General features: G+C 38.5%; 2 protein-coding genes across 2 annotated transcripts in view; one reads left to right on the forward strand and one right to left on the reverse strand.

The window, feature by feature from the left end:
- RABL3 (RAB, member of RAS oncogene family-like 3) overlaps positions 1-8159 on the reverse strand; it is a 46404-nt gene extending 38245 nt beyond the window's left edge. Inside the window, exons 1-2 of the mRNA XM_010845392.1 lie at positions 8093-8159; positions 1736-1827 (exon numbers count right to left, since the gene is read on the reverse strand). Coding sequence (XP_010843694.1) covers positions 1736-1827; positions 8093-8138 — 138 coding nt within the window. The 5' untranslated portion in view covers positions 8139-8159. The remainder of the gene's footprint in view (positions 1-1735; positions 1828-8092) is intronic.
- A 128-nt stretch (positions 8160-8287) lies between these two features.
- Positions 8288-19034, forward strand: part of GTF2E1 (general transcription factor IIE, polypeptide 1, alpha 56kDa) — a 33768-nt gene continuing 23021 nt past the window's right edge. Inside the window, exons 1-2 of the mRNA XM_010845393.1 lie at positions 8288-8423; positions 13034-13511. Of these exons, the coding sequence (XP_010843695.1) occupies positions 13064-13511 (448 nt within the window). The 5' untranslated portion in view covers positions 8288-8423; positions 13034-13063. The remainder of the gene's footprint in view (positions 8424-13033; positions 13512-19034) is intronic.

The raw sequence follows: 19034 nt of genomic DNA on the forward strand, positions 1-19034 counted from the left end.
TGCAAACTAGTACAGCCACTATGGAGAACAGTGTGGAGATTCCTTAAAAGACTGGAAATAGAACTGCCTTATGATCCAGCAATCCCACTGCTGGGAATACACACTGAGGAAACCAGAAGGGAAAGAGACACGTGTACCCCAATGTTCATCGCAGCACTGTTTATAATAGCCAGGACATGGAAGCAACCTAGATGTCCATCAGCAGATGAATGGATAAGAAAGCTATGGTACATATACACAATGGAGTATTACTCAGCCATTAAAAAGAATTCATTTGAATCAGTTCTAATGAGATAGATGAAACTGGAGCCTATTATACAGAGTGAAGTAAGCCAGAAAGAAAAACACCAATACAGTACACTAATACATACATATGGAATTTAGAAAGATGGTAACAATAACCCTGTATATGAGACAGCAAAAGAGACACTGATGTATAGAACAGTCTTATCGACTCTGTGGGAGAGGGAGAGGGTGGGAAGATTTGGGAGAATGGCATTGAAACATGTATACTATCATGTACGAAATGAGTTGACAGTCCAGGTTCGATGCACGATACTGGATGCTTGGGGCTGGTGCACTGGGACGACCCAGAGGGATGGTATGGGGAGGGAGGAGGGAGGAGGGTTCAGGATGGGGAACACACGTATACCTGTGGCGGATTCATTTTGATATTTGGCAAAACTAATACAATTATGTAAAGTTTAAAAATAAAATAAAATTAAAAAAAATAAAAAGCTAAAAAAAAAATAAAATAAATAAGAATCAAAAAAAAAAACATGAAAGTGCAATTAAAATATGTGAGGACGAACATCCAACAGAAGTTCTAAAGGAGAAGATAGAGGGAACAAGGCAAGGCAAACAGACAACAGCTTAAAATTTTGAAAAATGAAGACAGACATGAGGTGTACAACTTCTGATCAAGACGACTAAAAACTAACCTACCCCCAAATATAGGTCAGCAAAACTACAGAACATCAAAGATTAAAAAAAAATTTTTTTTCTAAAGAAACTAGAGAGAAGAAATTATCTTTAAAAGGAATACTTAGGCTGAAAGATTTCTAATCTTCAGCAATATATATCACAGACTATGGAACAACAGGTGCAGTGAACTGAAGGAAAATATAATAGCTGTCAATCGAGCTAATGATTATTTCTTAACTCAATGGAGAAACGTATGCCAGTATAATAGGGGCTTGGACAGGACTAGCTGGAATTAGCAAGACCAAAATATCTGGAAGGCAGTTAATGCAGTGGAAACAGCACTTGTGTTTCCTAAATGTGAGGTGGAACAGATGACCTAGAAGATTTTGCCTTTACACTGTATTTCTAGCCAAAGTTGACTATCTTAGTGGTAAAGGCTTAAGCAGAATTATTTATGGAGCACATTAAGTGAACTCTAGATATATAGCACAGTAATTAAAAGTGAAGTCTCTGGAATCAGACTAATGAGAATCAAATCTTGACTCTGCTTCTTATGAACTGAATGAATTTGATCAAGTTACTTTACCTCTCTGTGCCTTGATTTTGGTAGCTATATCTCACAGTTTAAAAAAGACTAAATAAGCAAAGACATCTAAAACATTGGGCATAGTATCCAGCACACAGTAGGTATTTAATAAAGACTAGTTATTCTTATTATTTAGTCCTGACTACAGGGCCGTAATCTGACCACAAGTTTGAAGAGGTTATCTTTAATAAGACACTGAAAAACTAAAATATAAGAGACACATACTCTGACATCTACTGAGCAGCCCACAGTCCACGATGGATTTCCCAGCACTTGATTCTGGCACAGAAGATGAACTAAGGAAGATTTCCCAACACCTGTAAAAGATACAAGCACTCTAGTCATATAAAAGACATGCTGAAAAGACTAAGCAGGAATAATGTTATGCAAAGCATGGTTGTTTAAAGGGTGTTCATACCATATCGATGATTTAATAAGCTTCACTGATAGAGAACATGGTTAACGACACTGGTTCTCTCAAATTTAGTATCAGAATCCTCTGAAGGAATTGCTAAACAACATAGAATTCTGGGTCCTGTCCCCAGAGCTTCCAATTCAGCAGGTGTGTCATGGAAGCCAAAGATTTGCACTTCTAACAAATTCCCAGGTAATGTTGATGCTACTGATCCAGGGAACTCACTTTGAGAACTATTCATCCAGGGCAATTTCAAATTAACTAATCCTTTTCCTCTGGAATGATTACATCTATTCAGCTTATTTTAGAATTGTAGACTCTTACACTTTAGAGGTAATCTCCTCTATACTGACCACCAATGCAGAGGTCCCTTTCACAGATCCTGTTAGTTGCTCTTCTGGATTGGGCTTGAATACTGTCAGTGACAGGGATTCACCATTTCACAAATTCATATTTAGATACTTCAGTTCTCCCATACGGTGATCATTGGAAAGCAATCACTTGGCCTAGACTTATCTTTTGGAAAAGGAGAACAAGTTTTCTCCATCTACATGATGGCCCTTTTTCTTTACAGGCAGCAGTTTTCTTTTTATTGAAGTATAGTTGATGTACAATATTATGTTGGTTTCAGGTATACAACATTTAAATACATTATAAAATGATCACCACAGTAAGTCTGGTAATCATCTGTCCCTATACAAAGCTATTACAGTACCATTTGTGATATGCCCTATGCTATACATCCCTGTGACTTATTTATAACCAGAAGTTCGTAACTCAATTCCCTGTACCTATTTTACCCCTTTCCCCACAGCTCCTTTCTAGCAAACACCAGTTTGTTCTCAGTATTTGAGCCTGTTTTCATTTTGTTTTGTTTTTAGATTCTATTATACGTATAAGTGAGATCATGCAGTTTGTCTTTCTCTGTTTGACTTATTTCACTGAGTATAAAACCTTCCAGATCCATTCATGTTGTCATAAACGGCAAGATCTTAGCTACTGTCATTAATGCTGCAATGAACATAGGGGTGGATACCTCTTTTCAAATTAGTGTTTTGTTTTCTTCAGGTAAATATCCAGAAGTAGTTGCTGGATCATATGGCAACTATTTTTAATTTCATGAGGAGCTTCCATAGTTTTCCTCTGTGGCTACACCAATTTACAATTACACCACGAGTACATGAGGTTCTCTTCTATCCACATCCTGGACAACACTGGTCATTTGTTGCCTTTTTGATGACAGTCATTCTGGCAGGTGTGATACAATATTTTGTGTTTTGATTTGCATTTCCCTGATGATGAGAGACACTGAGCATATTTTCATGTGTATGTTTTCTTTGGAAAAATGTGTTTTAAGATACTCTGCATATTTTTAAAAATTAGATTGTTTTTTGATATTGAGTTGTATAAGTTCTTTATATATTTTGGATATCCCCTATGGGATATGTCATTTGCAAATACCTTCTCCCATTCAAAGGACAGTATTTTCTTTTATTATAGATCTCCTGGGTTTAGGATAATATAGTTACTAATGTTAGGGCTAGTGTTTAGAGATCCGTAGGAAGAGGAAAGGAAATGAACTATCCCATGTACGTTTGTGTGCAGGGTTACTCATTCAATTAACACATTTCAGGATGCTATTATAACAAGCACATTTGGCGAGTCTTCGTGCATCACTAGTTGTTATAAAAGATAAAATACCTCTTTGTGTGCCTTATTGCGTATGGACCTATCACTTTTTATTATAAGTTTTATTTTCAGACTATGTAGAAAGTATAGAAAAAAGAAGAAAAAAATCACTTGAAGAGCACTACTGTCAGCATGCAGATTTAATATTATAAGCAGAGGTTTTCTATAAGCAGGTTGTTATTATGAACATATACATGTGCATGTGTGCTCAGTCCCTCAGTTATGTCCGACTCTTTATGACCCCATGGACTGTAGCCCGCCAGGCTTCTCTGTCCCTAGGATTTTTCAGGCAAGAATACTGGAGTGGGCTGCCATTCCCTTCTCCTGGTGATCTTCCCAACCCAGGGATGGAACCCAAGTCTATTGCATCTCCTGCACTGTCAGGCAGATTCTTTTACCACTAGCGCCACCTCGGAAGTGCCCTGGTAGCTCAGACAGTAAAGAATCCGCCCACAGTGCTGGAGACCCAGGACAGATCCCCTGGAGAAGGAAATGGCTACCTACTCCAGTATTCTTGCCTGGAGAATCCCATAGACAGAGGAGCCTGGCGGGCTACAGCCCATGGGCTTGCAAAGAGTCAGACTGAGTGATGCAATGCAGGTACTTAAAAAAAAAGAAACATAAGCCTTTGTTTACACAGCTGGTTTTGTCTGAAATATTCTACCCAGCCTCTCCATTTCCCCTCTCCCATTGGCCTGATGAATTAATCTTTCAAGACTCAGCATCATTCTATATAAAAAGTCTTTTCATATTCTATACGGGCAGAACTAAGCACATCATTGATCATCCTCTGCAGCTCCACTGTTCACTCTCCCATAGAGCACTTAAAATACACTATGATATTTGCTTGTTTAGATTTTATTCTTGCTGCTTAATTTTAAGTTCTTTGAGGCCTGGGACTGGGTTTTACTTATTTTTTATTTCTAGTACAAAGAATAGGGTCTCAATTAGTACTTATTTATTGGCTAAAAATTTCCATGTTCTTACAGAATCTTCAGAAATATTTTTAATGTCTCCAAGTTCAGAGAGTAGACATAATGATTTAAACATTTTCTCATTATTAGATATTAGGGTGCTTTGAACTTTTCACTATACTAAGAAAAGGTTTGTTTAAACTTTTGTTTAAAATTATTTTGTTAGTATACCTTCCAAGAAATGAAATTAATATGTAAAAGGAAATGAACATTTAAAGTTCTTGATTTACACTGACGACTTGTATCTCGTTACTCTGCCACCAGCCATATACACAAGACTGCAGGTCTTACTGCACCTCAACAGTGTGCGGTTGCTTTTTCATCTTTGTTAGTTTATAAGAGGAAAAAAAGTGACATTTTTGTTTTAGTCTGCATTTGCTTACCTTCTGGTAAAGATACACATGCTCATCTTTGCAAGCCAGTTGCTTTTCCTCTCTTATTAATTATCTATTGACACGCTCTACCCATTTATCTACTGGGTTTTAGTGACCTTTTCATATAATAGATGCTCACGTAATTGAACCAAACATATTCTCAGATTTCCCTTTCATTTATTACTTTTATATACAAGCAAGGAAGAATTTTGAATACTCAAACTGAGCTTTGTCTTTATTCATCGCATTGCATCTGCTATCTATTACCTTTAGGGAATATTGTTGATTTTTGTGTTTGCAAGTAGGCTTGTTTATGTTGGAGGCACATAGCTAGGCATTTAGTTATCAGCTTTATACAAGGCTTGAATTTCAAGTTAAATTTAACTCTGTCAAAGTAAAAATTTCTATGCAATAATATTTTATAGCTCTCCATGAATTACCTTTTGGGTGTTTTGGGTGACAAGAGTTAGCTAACACGGGATGAACTTTACACAGTAAGAACAACTTAAGTGCTAAGAATAGTCGCTAACTTTAAGAATTTAAGGAGGTTCTAATTCTATGTTTTCATCAATAGAACTAACTTAGATCAAAAGAAAGCACTTGACTTGCTGGGTAAAAAAGTTCAAAATAATCAAATAAATGCCAGGGCCAAACAGAGTTGGTAATGTGTTAAGATCATTCCTTATACCAAAGGAACAAAGAGAAAAGAGTATGCGCGTGTTAGATTTTCAGAATTCCTTACTCAATTATCAAGTAACTCTAAGGCATACAAACAGATTTCTAAATCCAAAGTCATTCCTTTATATATTTGTGAAACCCTCAAAATTTCACAGGGAAAAATAAGCCTTTATTCAAAAGTAAACTTTGAAGTTTAAATACAAAGGCAGATGAAGTGTAAAAAGTCTATTCTAATCTGTCAGATAGCAAATCACTGTTAAAAGGGAATTATAAAAAGACAAGAACTGACTGCAAATAAAGCCTAACTTCAGTGAATGTGTGACAGGATCAATCACTTTCCTAGTGGGTATGGCTATGTCTTCTGTTTTACAACTAAACTATAAGAATAATTTAAAAAAGTTTTCTATTGATAATTGCTGGATCACTTTTTCCACATTTAATAGAGCAGCCAATTCAACCCTGTTGCATAATGCCTTGATTCCACAGATATATCCCTACCACTTAACTCAGTGTTATGTGTAATAGGTATTTAAAAATTGGGGTGGGGGAATGGACAGTTTCCACAAGATGTCAACATGAAGGGGTTGCTACATGCAGTAGAAAGGGAATTAAAAAATGACAGAGAGCACCCACTTTTACGTGTCATGAAAAACTGTGTTAGCTCTGTGCTGTGCTGTGCTAAGTTGCTTCAGTCCTGTCTGACTCTTTGAGATCCCACTGACTGTGGCCCACCAGGCTCCTCTGTCTCGGGAACTCTCCAGGTAAGAATACTGGAGTGGGTTGCCATTTCCTCCTCCAGGGGATCTTCCTGACCCAGGGATGGAAGCCAGGTCTCTTATGTCTCCTGGATTGGCATGTGTGTTCTTCATCACAAGCGCCAACTGGGAAGTGTTAACTCTGGATTCTTCTAAAACCTACTTGGTGATACTCTTGTGAGGTCCATTTAGACCACCACTGCTTTCTTTATCTGTGAAACTGAATGCTTTTATTAAATTAACTTCAGTATCACTTAAAGCTAAAAAACTAAAGTTGACATAAACTGGATTATGTTCACAGGGTTTCATTATGCAACTTTCTGAAGGGAATATTAAATAATGCTCTCTGTAAAATATTTTGTAATGCAAAATAATCTTCAGGTAATCTGAAAAGGTACTCAAACTCCTCCCCACAGCAATTTTACTCCATTTGGTAAGGCTAATTTTCAAGCTCTTTGGAGTACGTCCTCTCCACCTTCAAGCATCTGACACAATGTTTTTGCTCGTAGCAAATATCCAAAGGTCAATTTAGAAAAGTACATCTATGAAATGCACCAGGCTGCCCTGGTGGCTCAGAGGTAAAGAATCTGTCTGCAATGCAGGAGATGCAAGAGACGCCGGTTTGATCCCTGGGTCGGGAAGATGCCCTGGGGTAGGGAATGGCAACCCACTCCAGTATGCTTGCCTGGGAAATCCCCCGGACAGAGGAGCCTGGCGGGCCACATACAGTCCACGGGGGTAGTAAGGGTCGGACACAACTTATCGACTAAACCACCACCACCACCACCACACGAAAAGCAAGGATGTCATCTATTCCAGGTTCTTACGAAGATTAGGAATGGAGGCTAGGAGAAACAGAAAGATAGTGAAGGGGATAGAGAAACACAGATTTCAATTCCAGTTCTCAAGTGTCCAAGGTAAGAATTTTAACACTAGGATTAAGGTGGGCTCAGCATGGTTCCAGCTGTTTCACAATATGGCCTCTATCTTAAAATTTCTATTTCTTACAGCCTAGCACATAATAGGTTTTCAATTAAGATTAAAGAGAACAAAGAAAAGAGAAATGCAGCTGAAAGTAAAACAGGACTACCACCTGTTATTTCATGAAATAGTATGGGTTGGTGTTTTGGATACGTGGACTTGCAGCTCAAACCAGTTCCGTCATTTACAATGTAAATATCATAAGCCATACATCTCTCCGCCTCACTTTATCATTTGTAAGATGGTATAATAGGACTGATCTCAGGGTTAAATGAGTTAATACCTGCAAAGTTTGGAACAGTGTCAATAATACTTGGAACAGTGTCATTCTTCCTAGTGCATGTTTGATTTCCTTAATTAAAATCTCCCAAAGGCAAGGTCCGCGCTTGTCTCAGCCCGGCGCTCAATTCAGCACTCAGTATCTGCACATCTTTCAAAACAAAGAATCTCTGGGCTTCTGTCACCCTGGAAACCGACGCAGAAACCTGCGAAAGCAGAGAAAACGCCCCGGCTCCGCGCCCCCCACCCGGACAACGCTGCCGCTCCGTTAAATTGAGCAAAGTCCTCTGGGAAGTGTAGTCTTCAAGACTTAAGAAGGAATTCAGCCACGAGCCGGAATCAGTTAGTCGGTAGGTCAATGGAGGGAGAGTGAAAGGGTAGGATTTTCGGATAACTCAAAAGTGTCGGGAGCCCCAGGGTTGTGTTAAGGTGCTCACCTGAGTCTCCCAAAACCAGTACCTTCACTCGATCCAGGGACGCCATCTTGTCATTGCCTTCCTGAGGTTAACGCCTATTCCGGGATTATAGGCCAATCAGAGCTGGGTTTGAAAGGTAGCGCCTTCAATGTTATTGGCCAATAGGAGCGTGACTCTTGATTGAAGGCCTCACTGTGGTGATTGGCCCGCCTGGTTGAAAGTAGCGGGTGGTTTCTAAAGCTGGTCGCAGGAATAAATCGTTTTCTTTGACGCACAAGTGGCGTGGCTCGGATAAGCCGGTAGTTGAGGCGCTGAGGGAAGCTGTAGTGGGAGTGTTCGAGGATTCGCTTTGGTAAACCTTGTTCCCTGTTGTTCTCGGTTCCCTGGCCAGGCGCCACCTCTTAGGGTGCCTTCTCTTTTCCCTCCTTCCTTCTTAGCTATCCTCCTCCCCCTTAGCTACTTTCTTGATTCGGTTCTCTTCTTGGTCTTCCAAAGAACCATTGACCCCGGAGCGGCCCATGTGCGACCTCGGGTAGGACGGGCTTGACTGCGCCGAGTGTGTCCTCAGCTGGTAGAGTCCTAGGGAATTTAGGGTGTCGGGGTGTCACAGTGGGGAGGAGGAGAACGTTACCGGGCGCGTGGAGGCCAGCTGGTCCGGAGGTTTCGCGGTATTGTGCCACTTTATGTACGAAGGCATGGAGAGTACCGTGAAGTGTGGCAACAGAGAAAGCCAGATGGCTGTGTAAATCCAGGTTCTTCTGGAAGTGGAATAGAAGTAAACTGAAATAATCTGACAGGACTCCCCACATCCACTCCTTCCATTTTTTCTTTTACACGCTGCAGTCCGCATAAGCCCTTAAAAACACGAATTTGATGCTATCACCTCCTGCTTAAAACCATTTGAAGTTTAAGAAGAGGATTTCCAATACCCTGTCTTTTTCTACTCTGGAAGCCGCAGTAAAGGAAGTGAATTGAGGGGAAGCTGGGTGGGCATATTTGAAGAACAGGTGCTTAGCGGATCTATTGAAAGTTTTGTGGGGCACTTGACCAGCTGTGGCATATGCTGGAAAGTCAGTGGTGAACAAGATTAAGCCCCTGGTCTCCGAGGTAGACATGGAGAAAGTATGTTCACTGTATTCTGTTCACTGTAAAAAATAAGGGGAGACTGCTGTGGGAACTTGTGAAAGGGGGCTCATTTAATCTACTAAGGGGAACCTGAGACTGTGTCTCTGAGGAAATGTCATTCGACATGTGAAGGATTGTTCGGAGAAGGGACTTTGGGCTTAGTTGTGGGGACAGGCAGAGAGAACAGCATGTGCACAGGCCTGAAAGTGGGGAACGCATGTGTGGCTGGTGGAATTGGAGAATGCCTGGAAAGGAGACTGAGGAGGATAGACCAAGTGCAGAGTGCATTCATTTCATCTTTGTTTCTCCACCTCTGTGCCCAGTGTTTGTATGATTGTAATACATATGGTTCAAAAACAAAACCGACTTGCCTTTGGGGCTCTGGGCTGGGTAGGGTCATAGGTGAGGCTGAGAGGTAACCTGTGAACTCTGAGGCTAAAAAAAGAGAAACATGGGCTGGTCCCCAGAGGTCACACACTCAGAAGCAACTCCTTCTGAGTTGGCAATCCAACTCCTTCTCTGTTTAGAAGTGTCAACTGCTCTTTAGTTAATTGTTTCTATGTGGGAACATGGTCACATTTTTCCCTCAGATATTTCCAATTTTCAAGACTGTCTGAAAATTGAAATGTGAAATCTCATGATTTTTAATTGTTGACCAGTAATACAGAAATTTTCAAAACATTCTTTGAATCAAGTGGTATGGTAGATGTTGCCATACTGAGACCTCTAACCTCAGTATTATGAAATCCAGAGATTCAGGAGATTCAGCATAATTAGGGGAGTAGAGGTGACTTAGCAGCAGCAGAGGCAGTTAGGAGAGAACACATAGTCAGGAAGGAGGATTTTAGAATGTAGAGATTTTGAACAAGGTGATTCTTTGCTGAGCTCCAGTTTCATTTGTTCAGCTACCTCCTGGGTATCTTCACAGTAATATCCTGTGGTATTTCCTCAAAGACAAGCAACTAACACTGATTGCTTCATTTTTTCCAAATCTGTTTCTTTCAGGTGTTAATGTACTTCTCATAGTAGTATTTTTTTCTTCCAGTTACAGTCCCTTAAAACAAATAGCTATATGTTATTGTTTAATAGGTATAATGTTTCAGTTTTACAGAATGAAAAGAGTTTGGAAGTGGTTGGTGATGATAGGTGCATAACATTAAGAATGTATTTAACATTACTGAACTATTACTTAAAAATGGTTAACTGGTAAATTTTGTTATGTATATTTTATTGCTATTAAAAAACGGGGGGGGAACCCCCCAAATAGCTATTTAAAATTTTAAAAATACTTGATTTCCAGTATATTATTGGAATTATTATTGGGGCCTTTTGATTTTGTTTCTCTAATAAATTTTATTCATCCTGTCCTCTGGTAATTTCTTCTTTTTCATAGTATAAGTCTGTTTACTATAGCTCTTAATATCAATACTTCCATATGAATTCTCATTTAATCTCATACATCAATGCTATGAGGAAGGCACTGTTAATCTGGTAAAATGGAAGCTGAGAATTTTCCAGGGTCATAGGCTAAGAAATGGTGGAACTGGGATTCAAAGCCTAAACCTATTGGAGTCCTCATGTCACTCCCTTTTTCAAATCTTTAGTGCCCCTGTGATGTTTCAGGCAAAAGTAACAGGCTGAATGATAAGTAGTACAGGGCTCTCCCTGTATGGAATGTGCTTTGGTGGGGGTATGTAATAGCCAGGTACCCAGTTTGTTGGTAGCAGTAGTCAGTATATTTGTCACCTAAGGAGCTTTAAAAAATCAGTGTGATGCCTAATCTGGCCCTCCCAGACCAGCTAAAACAGAATCTCTGGGAACGGGTCCAGGGTGGGTATTTTTAAATGTTCCCTGGGTGATTTGGCTTTACAGCCAGGGTTGAGAGTTGTTGGCCTGGAAAATGGAGTATATGGGGTAGAAGGTCAGGGAGGGGAATACAATAGTAGGAAATAATGCTAGAAAAGTAGGTTATCTTCACATTTGTCTGCCATCCTTTGGTCTGTTTCTGAAACCACATACTGTGTTCTGCCAATTGTTGAGCATGTAAAACATAACCTCCAAAAGTAGGTTCAAGTACGACATATAGACCAAGTTGGAAAGGAGAACAAAATACGTCTGTTAGTGTATTATGATACTGCTTTGGTGTTGAGCCCAGACACTTGCTTGGCATCCTTAAGCCTTGGGATGACAGAAAGCCTCAAGGACCACAAGTTTGGATCTAGGTGCTACTTTGTTATCTCTTATATTTATTCATGCCTGAGTATTTATAATCCAAAATATATATTTTATTATAACTATTTCCTTTTATTTTTCCTTTATTACAGGTCAGGTATTATATCCCTACCCCTGTATGTGTATGTTACTGGCTATTTAGAAATACCTTTATAGTACTATGGATGTAAATATATTTCTTACAAAAGAGGTATTAAATCTAATAGGGTTAATAACTACTGATTTTAAATAAAAGGATCAGGAGAAATTAGTATTAATAACAGTATGGTTCCCTATTGAAACAGTTCAATAGGATGTCTGTTAGAAATTTCCTTGTAGTGTAGGGACATACTAAGTTGATATTTAAGCACTTTATTAACAAGTGCTTTCTAAGCACGTTGGACTTTGCTGGTGGCTCAGACGATAAAGCATCTGCCTACAATGCGGGAGACCTGGGTTCAATCCCTGGGTCGGGAAGATCCCCTGGAGAAGGAAATGGCAACCCACTCCAGTACTCTTGCCTGGAAAATCCCATGGATGGAGGAGCGTGGTAGGCTACAGTCCATGGGGTCACAGAGTTGGACATGACTGAGTGACTTCACTTTTTTCACTCTAAGCACAGTACATTCTCATTAATGCACCACAACCTCATTGAGGCAGTTGATACTATCCTTATTTCTCAGAGAGTAAAGTGTGCCTTGAAGTTGTTAAGGAATTCACTTAGAATCACACAGCCACAAGTTCAAATCCCAGGCTCTTTAACAAGCACATGGAAGTCTAGCTCATGCTGGTTTAGGCTTCTAGAAGACCGTTCTCTGGGTACATTTAGCTTCTGCTTGTCCTGCAGGGGATCCAGTATTTAAGGGTATCTTGGTCTTTGTTGTTGTTTTTGAGAACTGAATAGCATTTGCTTATTTGGTCATTTATCTTTTCAAGGTTGGTAAACCGGTATGTAGTTGTTCATTTCTTTCAGATTTATAACAGTAATTTTGCCAAACACCCCAACTGGTCATTATTTAGGTGTTTATTGGTTTCTTATGAATTTATTATGAGAGCATGACTGTGTAGAACATCCTACAATCTATCTTGGTAGAAAAATTTTACTCAAGAAAAGAAATAAAAACACTTAAAAGAATATGCTAACTGCTAACTAAGTTTCTCAGGGTTTTTTTCCCCCAGCATTCCCAAAGATCTGTAGCATTAAGAATAATGAATGAGACTTTGTTTAGCCTTTTTGTGTTTCTCTTTCTGAAATAAAGTGGGCTTGATACAATATATCATTGTATCATTGGTGTAAATAATGTTGCTTTTTGGAATTAAACACTCTGTGCTGTTGCTGTTGCTGTTAAGTCGCTTTAGTCCTGTGGGACTCTGTGCGACCCATGAAAAAAACCATTTAAGAAATATGTCAAGCTTTTTAGGTGTAATCTTTTGTGTACTCTAGAGGAATATCTTGTACTCTGTTACATGCTTGGGCATTATAAGTCTTTTAAAAACAACATTTTGAGTACTTTTGTGGTACTCCAAGAATACTGGTTATCAGCTACTTAATGGGTTGATTATTTTGGATTTAAAATGATTGCTTTGTCTGTATTCTAGCTAATTTTCTCTTTTTTTTTCTGACAGTACATTTAAAGTTGAACTTTGCTGCTAAAGATGGCAGATCCAGATGTCCTCACTGAGGTTCCTGCAGCATTGAAGCGGCTAGCCAAGTATGTGATCCGGGGATTTTATGGCATTGAGCATGCTTTGGCCTTGGACATCTTGATCCGAAACCCCTGTGTGAAAGAGGAGGACATGCTGGAGCTTCTCAAATTTGATCGGAAGCAACTTCGATCAGTCTTGAATAATTTAAAGGGAGACAAGTTCATCAAATGCAGAATGAGGGTAGAGACTGCTGCAGATGGGAAAACCACTCGCCACAACTACTACTTTATCAATTATCGTACTCTTGTTAATGTGGTAAAATATAAATTGGACCACATGAGAAGGAGGATTGAAACTGATGAGAGAGATTCCACCAACCGGGCTTCCTTCAAATGTCCTGTCTGTAGTAGTACTTTTACAGACTTAGAAGCTAATCAGCTCTTTGATCCCATGACAGGTGAGATTTTTCCAGTTAATGAATCTTTCTTTTAAGTAACTTTTTAGGATAAAGTGTATATCCTTTATCTTAAATTGATTTACATAGTTTTTAAACTGATTATGTATATCATTGTGTGCTCAGTTGTGTCCAGCTCTTTGTGGCCTCATGGACTTGTAGCCTGTCAGGCTCCTCTGTCCATGGGATTTCCCAGGCAAGCATACTGGAGTGGGTTGCCATTCCCTACTTCAGAGGATCTTCCTGACCCAGAGATCAAACTCTCATCTTTTGCATCTCCTGCATTGACAGGTGAATTCTTTACTACTAGCGCCACCTGGGAAGCTCTATAGTACAGTATAGTATAGTGAAGTCGCTCAGTTGTGTCCGACTCTTTGCGACCCCTACCAGGCTTCTCCGTCCGTGGGATTCTCCAGGCAAGATTACTGGAGTGGGTTACCATTTCCTTCTCCAGGGGATCTTCCCGACCCAGGGATCGAACCCAGGTCTCCTGCATTGGAGGCAGACGCTTTAACCTCTGAGCCACCAGGGAAGCTATATCATTATTAAAGGGAATATATTGGTGTAAGTAAGCATATAGTCATTCTTAGTCTTAATGTCCTATTTGTCATACTACTTTTAGGAGCTATTGCAAAGCATTTCTCCTTTACAAGGGAATTTACTCATCCATGGACTATTCTTTCACCCATGGCCCTTCCACCTCTTCTTCCACTCCCATCCCTTATTTACAACTGCAGCCTAATCTAAAGGGTTTACTTTCCCTACCACTTTGAGGCTATTCTGACTTACTGAGTTTACTTTTGACCTCTTCATTCAACAAATATTTGAGCACCTTCTTGTGCCAATCACTGCCAGACAGTTATAATAAATGCTTATTATTAGTACTTACATACTTGGTTAGTAGAAGTGCAAAGTGCTCTCTGGAGGACATAACTAGGGCAGCTAATCTGGTTTTGGGAAGGCCTCTGAAAGAAGTTAAATAGCAGGGACCTAAAAGATAAGTAAAAGTTAACCAGATGAAATAAGAGGAAGCACCCTTTCCCCTTAGGTTAACAATATATATTTAGTTTCTTAACCAGTCGTTGATGGAAGAGAATTAACATGAGTTATAAATTGCTTCATTTGATTAAATACTTAGTTTTAAGGATTTTTCTGATCAATACAAAATTTAAAAAATGTGTTTTCTTAAAATACATCTAACATTAACATGAGAAACTTTAAATTGCTGACTTGTATAGTTGTGTTGCTATTTGTAAATTGGAAAATAGACTATGGTTTTACTAATTACTCAGTAGATCAATTTTGTATTAAAAATCTGTAAAAACCTATAGAAAGAATCACTGCTATTATGTTAGATCGTCCCTTTGTTATGACTGAATTCAGAAATACAGGTGACTTTTTCATTCATAGATATGACTTTAAAATAACTGTCTAAAAATATAATCTAAATTTTTCACATATGAAATGTTTTATTGTAAAAAAACTACAGGTTTGTGTACATGTTTAGTTGTGTATATATTATATATTGTACATGGTAAAGAATTTTTAAAGATTTTTAATGGGAAATAATACCAATATCAATTAAGATTATTAGCAAAAAGAGCATGATGGCCTATGACTTTTTTCCTTATCTATTGTGAAGCAGTCATTTTGGATGAAAAATCATTTAAAGAATTCACATTTGTGTTAAATATTTAATTTGTTTAAACCTAACTATCTACTTTGAAAGGGCTTGACTAGGAGAGGTCTTAGTTATAAGAAAATCTTAACCATCCTGAGTACTGATGAGTGTACTATAGAGGAAGATTGTAGATTATATCTGGAGCTCTTTAAAATAGACTAGAAAGTCTGATGATTTTTTTTGCTGTTTACTCTAACAGATTTCTTAAAGGAGCTCTGGGTTTTGGTTTTGTGATTTTCTGCAGATGTTGGTGTTACAGTGGGCGTCTTCATCACTCTTGACTGCAGTGGAAGGTGTTATCCAGTCCCTCAGAGAGGGTAATTTAAAGTAATATGCTTCTATTACATTTACTCAACCTGATTCTCATTTAATTTCATGAAAGTTTCTAAAAGGAAGTTATCCCACTGCTTATATATCAGTATTCAGGAGTTTGATTCATGGTGCTCTTCAAATTTTACCTAGGGTTTATGTCTGAAAGAAATTATTTGGAATTAACAGGTGGCTTGTAGAAGAAGTGACCTAACCAAATACAGTCAAGATTATTTGTGTGAAGGAGTTGAGATAGAGTAGAGAGCATGAATGGAGAAGGCAATGGCACCCCACTCCAGTACTCTTGCCTGGAAAATCCCGTAGATGGAGGAGCCTGGTAGGCTGCAGTCCATGGGGCCACTAAGAGTCGGATACGACTGAGCGACTTCACTTTCACTTTTCACTTTCATGCATTGGAGAAGGAAACGGCAACCCACTCCAGTGTTCTTGCCTTGAGAATCCCAGGGACGGGGGAGCCTGGTGGGCTGCCGTCTATGAGTCGCACAGAGTCGGACACGACTGAAGTGACTTAGCAGCAGCAGAGAGCATGAAAACATTTTATAAAAGAGAGCTAAAACCGAAACTGTTGTTTGTGGCCAGTGTGAACAGAGGCCTGTTCTGTTCACTGTATTCTTAATACAGGGGTTATGGTCAACATGAAGCTGGAAAGAAGGGATTCAGCAGAGCAAGAGTAAGTCCCTTTACATTGGTGTCACTCATGGGAGAGTGCCCTGATCAGCCAACACTAATAGTCAACTTAATTGGCAGTTATGTCCCTTTAGTGAAGCCTGTAACACCATGATTGAAAATTCTTAATCATTGGGGATCCCCATTCTCAGAGAGTACTTGCCTTTTGATTATGATTCGGTTTTTCATTTGGCCTTTTCCTTTATGGAAAGAATACGCTGATTGGTGATATTAGACTTCTCAACCTGCTTATCAGTTAGGTTTGGTTTTGTTTTTCCACTATTAATACCTGGACACCCTCCTTTGTTCTTCTGTATATTCCCTTTAGAAATCTTGGTCTTTTCCAGTCTGTTTCCTTCCTGTTTTGCTCAGTATTCATTTCTCTCCCCCTCATTTTGAAGAAGACAGGAAATAAATGTTTGGTATGTGTATCAGAGGAGAAGGAGGGGAGTTTTTCTGCTGTTAATATACTCTATTTGAATTGGTACAGTTTTCATTCTAAGCTAGAGCTGTACAATGCTATTTTATTTCTTGGTTGCTGTTAGAGATTGATGGTATTTCTGACAGTACTATCTAATGGGCTTTTATTTCCCTTCCCATTTCAACAGTTCTTAGGTTTATACACTGTGATTTATGTTAGTAAATAGATGGTACTCAGAAATAAGATGAGGCCCTCTAGGTTTTACTTCTTCCCTGATAAAAAGTTCTTAACTGTGTATGGGCAACTCTGCCACTGGACAGAGAGTAGTGACTCCTAGATGAGTATCCAGAAATTCTGGGCTCAGGAAATTGGGTCCAGCAAAAATTGTTTTACCAGTGTTAATTCACATATAAGCCAGTGATTTCTCACTTTAGTTTATAGCTTTTCCCTCCCCCATTTCTTTTTCCTAAAGAGTGTAGACTCTTTCCATACTTTCTGCTTAGATCCTGCCTTTGGTGTTCTGGGGTTGAACTCCAAATTTTTGATGCTTGATATGTATAAAGTGAAAGTGAAGTGGCTCAGTCGTGTCCGACTCTTTGCGACCCCATGGACTGTAGCCTACCAGGCTCCTCCGTCCATAGAATTTTCCAGGCAAGAGTATTGGAGTGGGTTGCCATTTCCTTCTCCAATAGCTAATTTTATTGAAGTGGAATAGTCTAGCTTTTGCCCAGTAGTCCCTGGTTTCAGAAACTTAATCAGACAAAACCAGTTGTTTTATTTCCTGAAATATGGGAGTCTTCTGTAATGAAAACAAATGTAGCATGGCATTAAACCCCATCAATCAGCAAAATAGCGTTTTGTGGTTCATAAGTGCATATTTTAGATTTAGCAAGCCTCTGACCGTGAGGATAGACTTAGCATTTCTACTTTGCAGTCTCAACCACCATGATATTGTTAATGATGCTTGTAAGTTAAATTCAGCAACATGTTTCCTAGAAGGGAGGGGGAGATTATATTTTCTTTTTAGATGTTAAAAGTTAGATGATATGGAAATATTTTTCATTTCTAATTTAAAAATTACATAGCCATAGTGCCAGAAAAAGTTCTGAAGAGAAAAAGATTACCTCAAAACCACCAGCCTTTTGTGTATTATCTCTTATTGCAGTCATAGCAAAGAATAGTTTGTGATCTCTTGGTTTCTTAATGCAGCAACTCTCCTGTTTCTCTCTAGTGTTCTAAATGTGTTTTTAGGTGTGATTTTTCTCCCATATTTTCCTTTCCACCCCTTTGGGGCACTTTTATTGTTCTTGTTTTTGGCTGATATAGATATGACACTTTAAATATTTTTGTGCATATAGCCTTTTATTCTTGTTTTTTAAGTTTTTCCTTAAGAGGAATTCTTAGCAATGGGAATACTATTATTCCCATTAAATATATATATATATATATATATATAAATGTTAAAAAAAGTTGAAAAAATAAGTTAAAAATTATAGTTAAATAATTAAAGTTTAAAAAGCTAAAAGTTAATAAGTTAAAAAATATAGTTTTATAACATGTAAAGGCATATAAATGTAGTTTTATTATAGGGTTGGATAAAATTGCTAGGTGTTTGGGTTAGAAATAGTTAGGGAAGCCCCTATTACTGAATTTAACTAGAGAAGGGGGGAGTCCCATTTTAAATAAACCTTGAAATAAGTTAATTTTTTAAAGAAGAATCTTATAAATGAGTGTTTAATACAATCTTATAAATAGGAGCTTAGAGATTATCTAGTTCAACTCATCAAATGTGTGTGTGGGTACATATACGTCTATGTTGTATTCTAGAGTATATTTCAAATGTCCACCGGAAAAGGCTGTCTCTAGGGTCCCTTAGGGCAACCCATATATGCAGCACACTATATACACTACCAGGGAGGGTGCTGTTTGTAGACATTGCACATCAGACCTCAATGGGGAAAGTGATATTTAATGAAATATTTTGTTATTGTAACAGTTGTGGTTATTAATGCTTGAGCAACTTAGGTTCATATTTTAAGGGTATTGCAGAGTACTTACTATTAATGCATTGAGTCTTTTTGCATTATCAGTGTGTTCAGTGGCTATGTCATTTTCAGAGGTTGTTTTTGTTTCATTTTGTTTTTTAAGCAGTGCCTTTGAGACAGCAAAGTGACCCTGTATTTGGGTTCCAGAGCCATGCTGGCTCCCAGTCTTGTACTATATTAGTAACTATTCCTTGGGAAAATCCTATAATCATTGTAGGTCTTTTTTTAAGGATATGTAAAATGATCAGATCAGTCTATTCTGTACCATGTATGATTTCTCTCAACTCTTAATTTCAAAGCACCCTTTTATTTGGAGAATAGTTGACATTTTAAAAGTATAGAGAAGCTTGGGGATGTTTTATCACTGCTTTTAGAGGGTAATG

Source organism: Bison bison, unplaced genomic scaffold (assembly GCF_000754665.1).
Source record: "Bison bison bison isolate TAMUID 2011002044 unplaced genomic scaffold, Bison_UMD1.0 scf7180017864215, whole genome shotgun sequence".
NCBI lineage: Eukaryota > Metazoa > Chordata > Mammalia > Artiodactyla > Bovidae > Bison > Bison bison.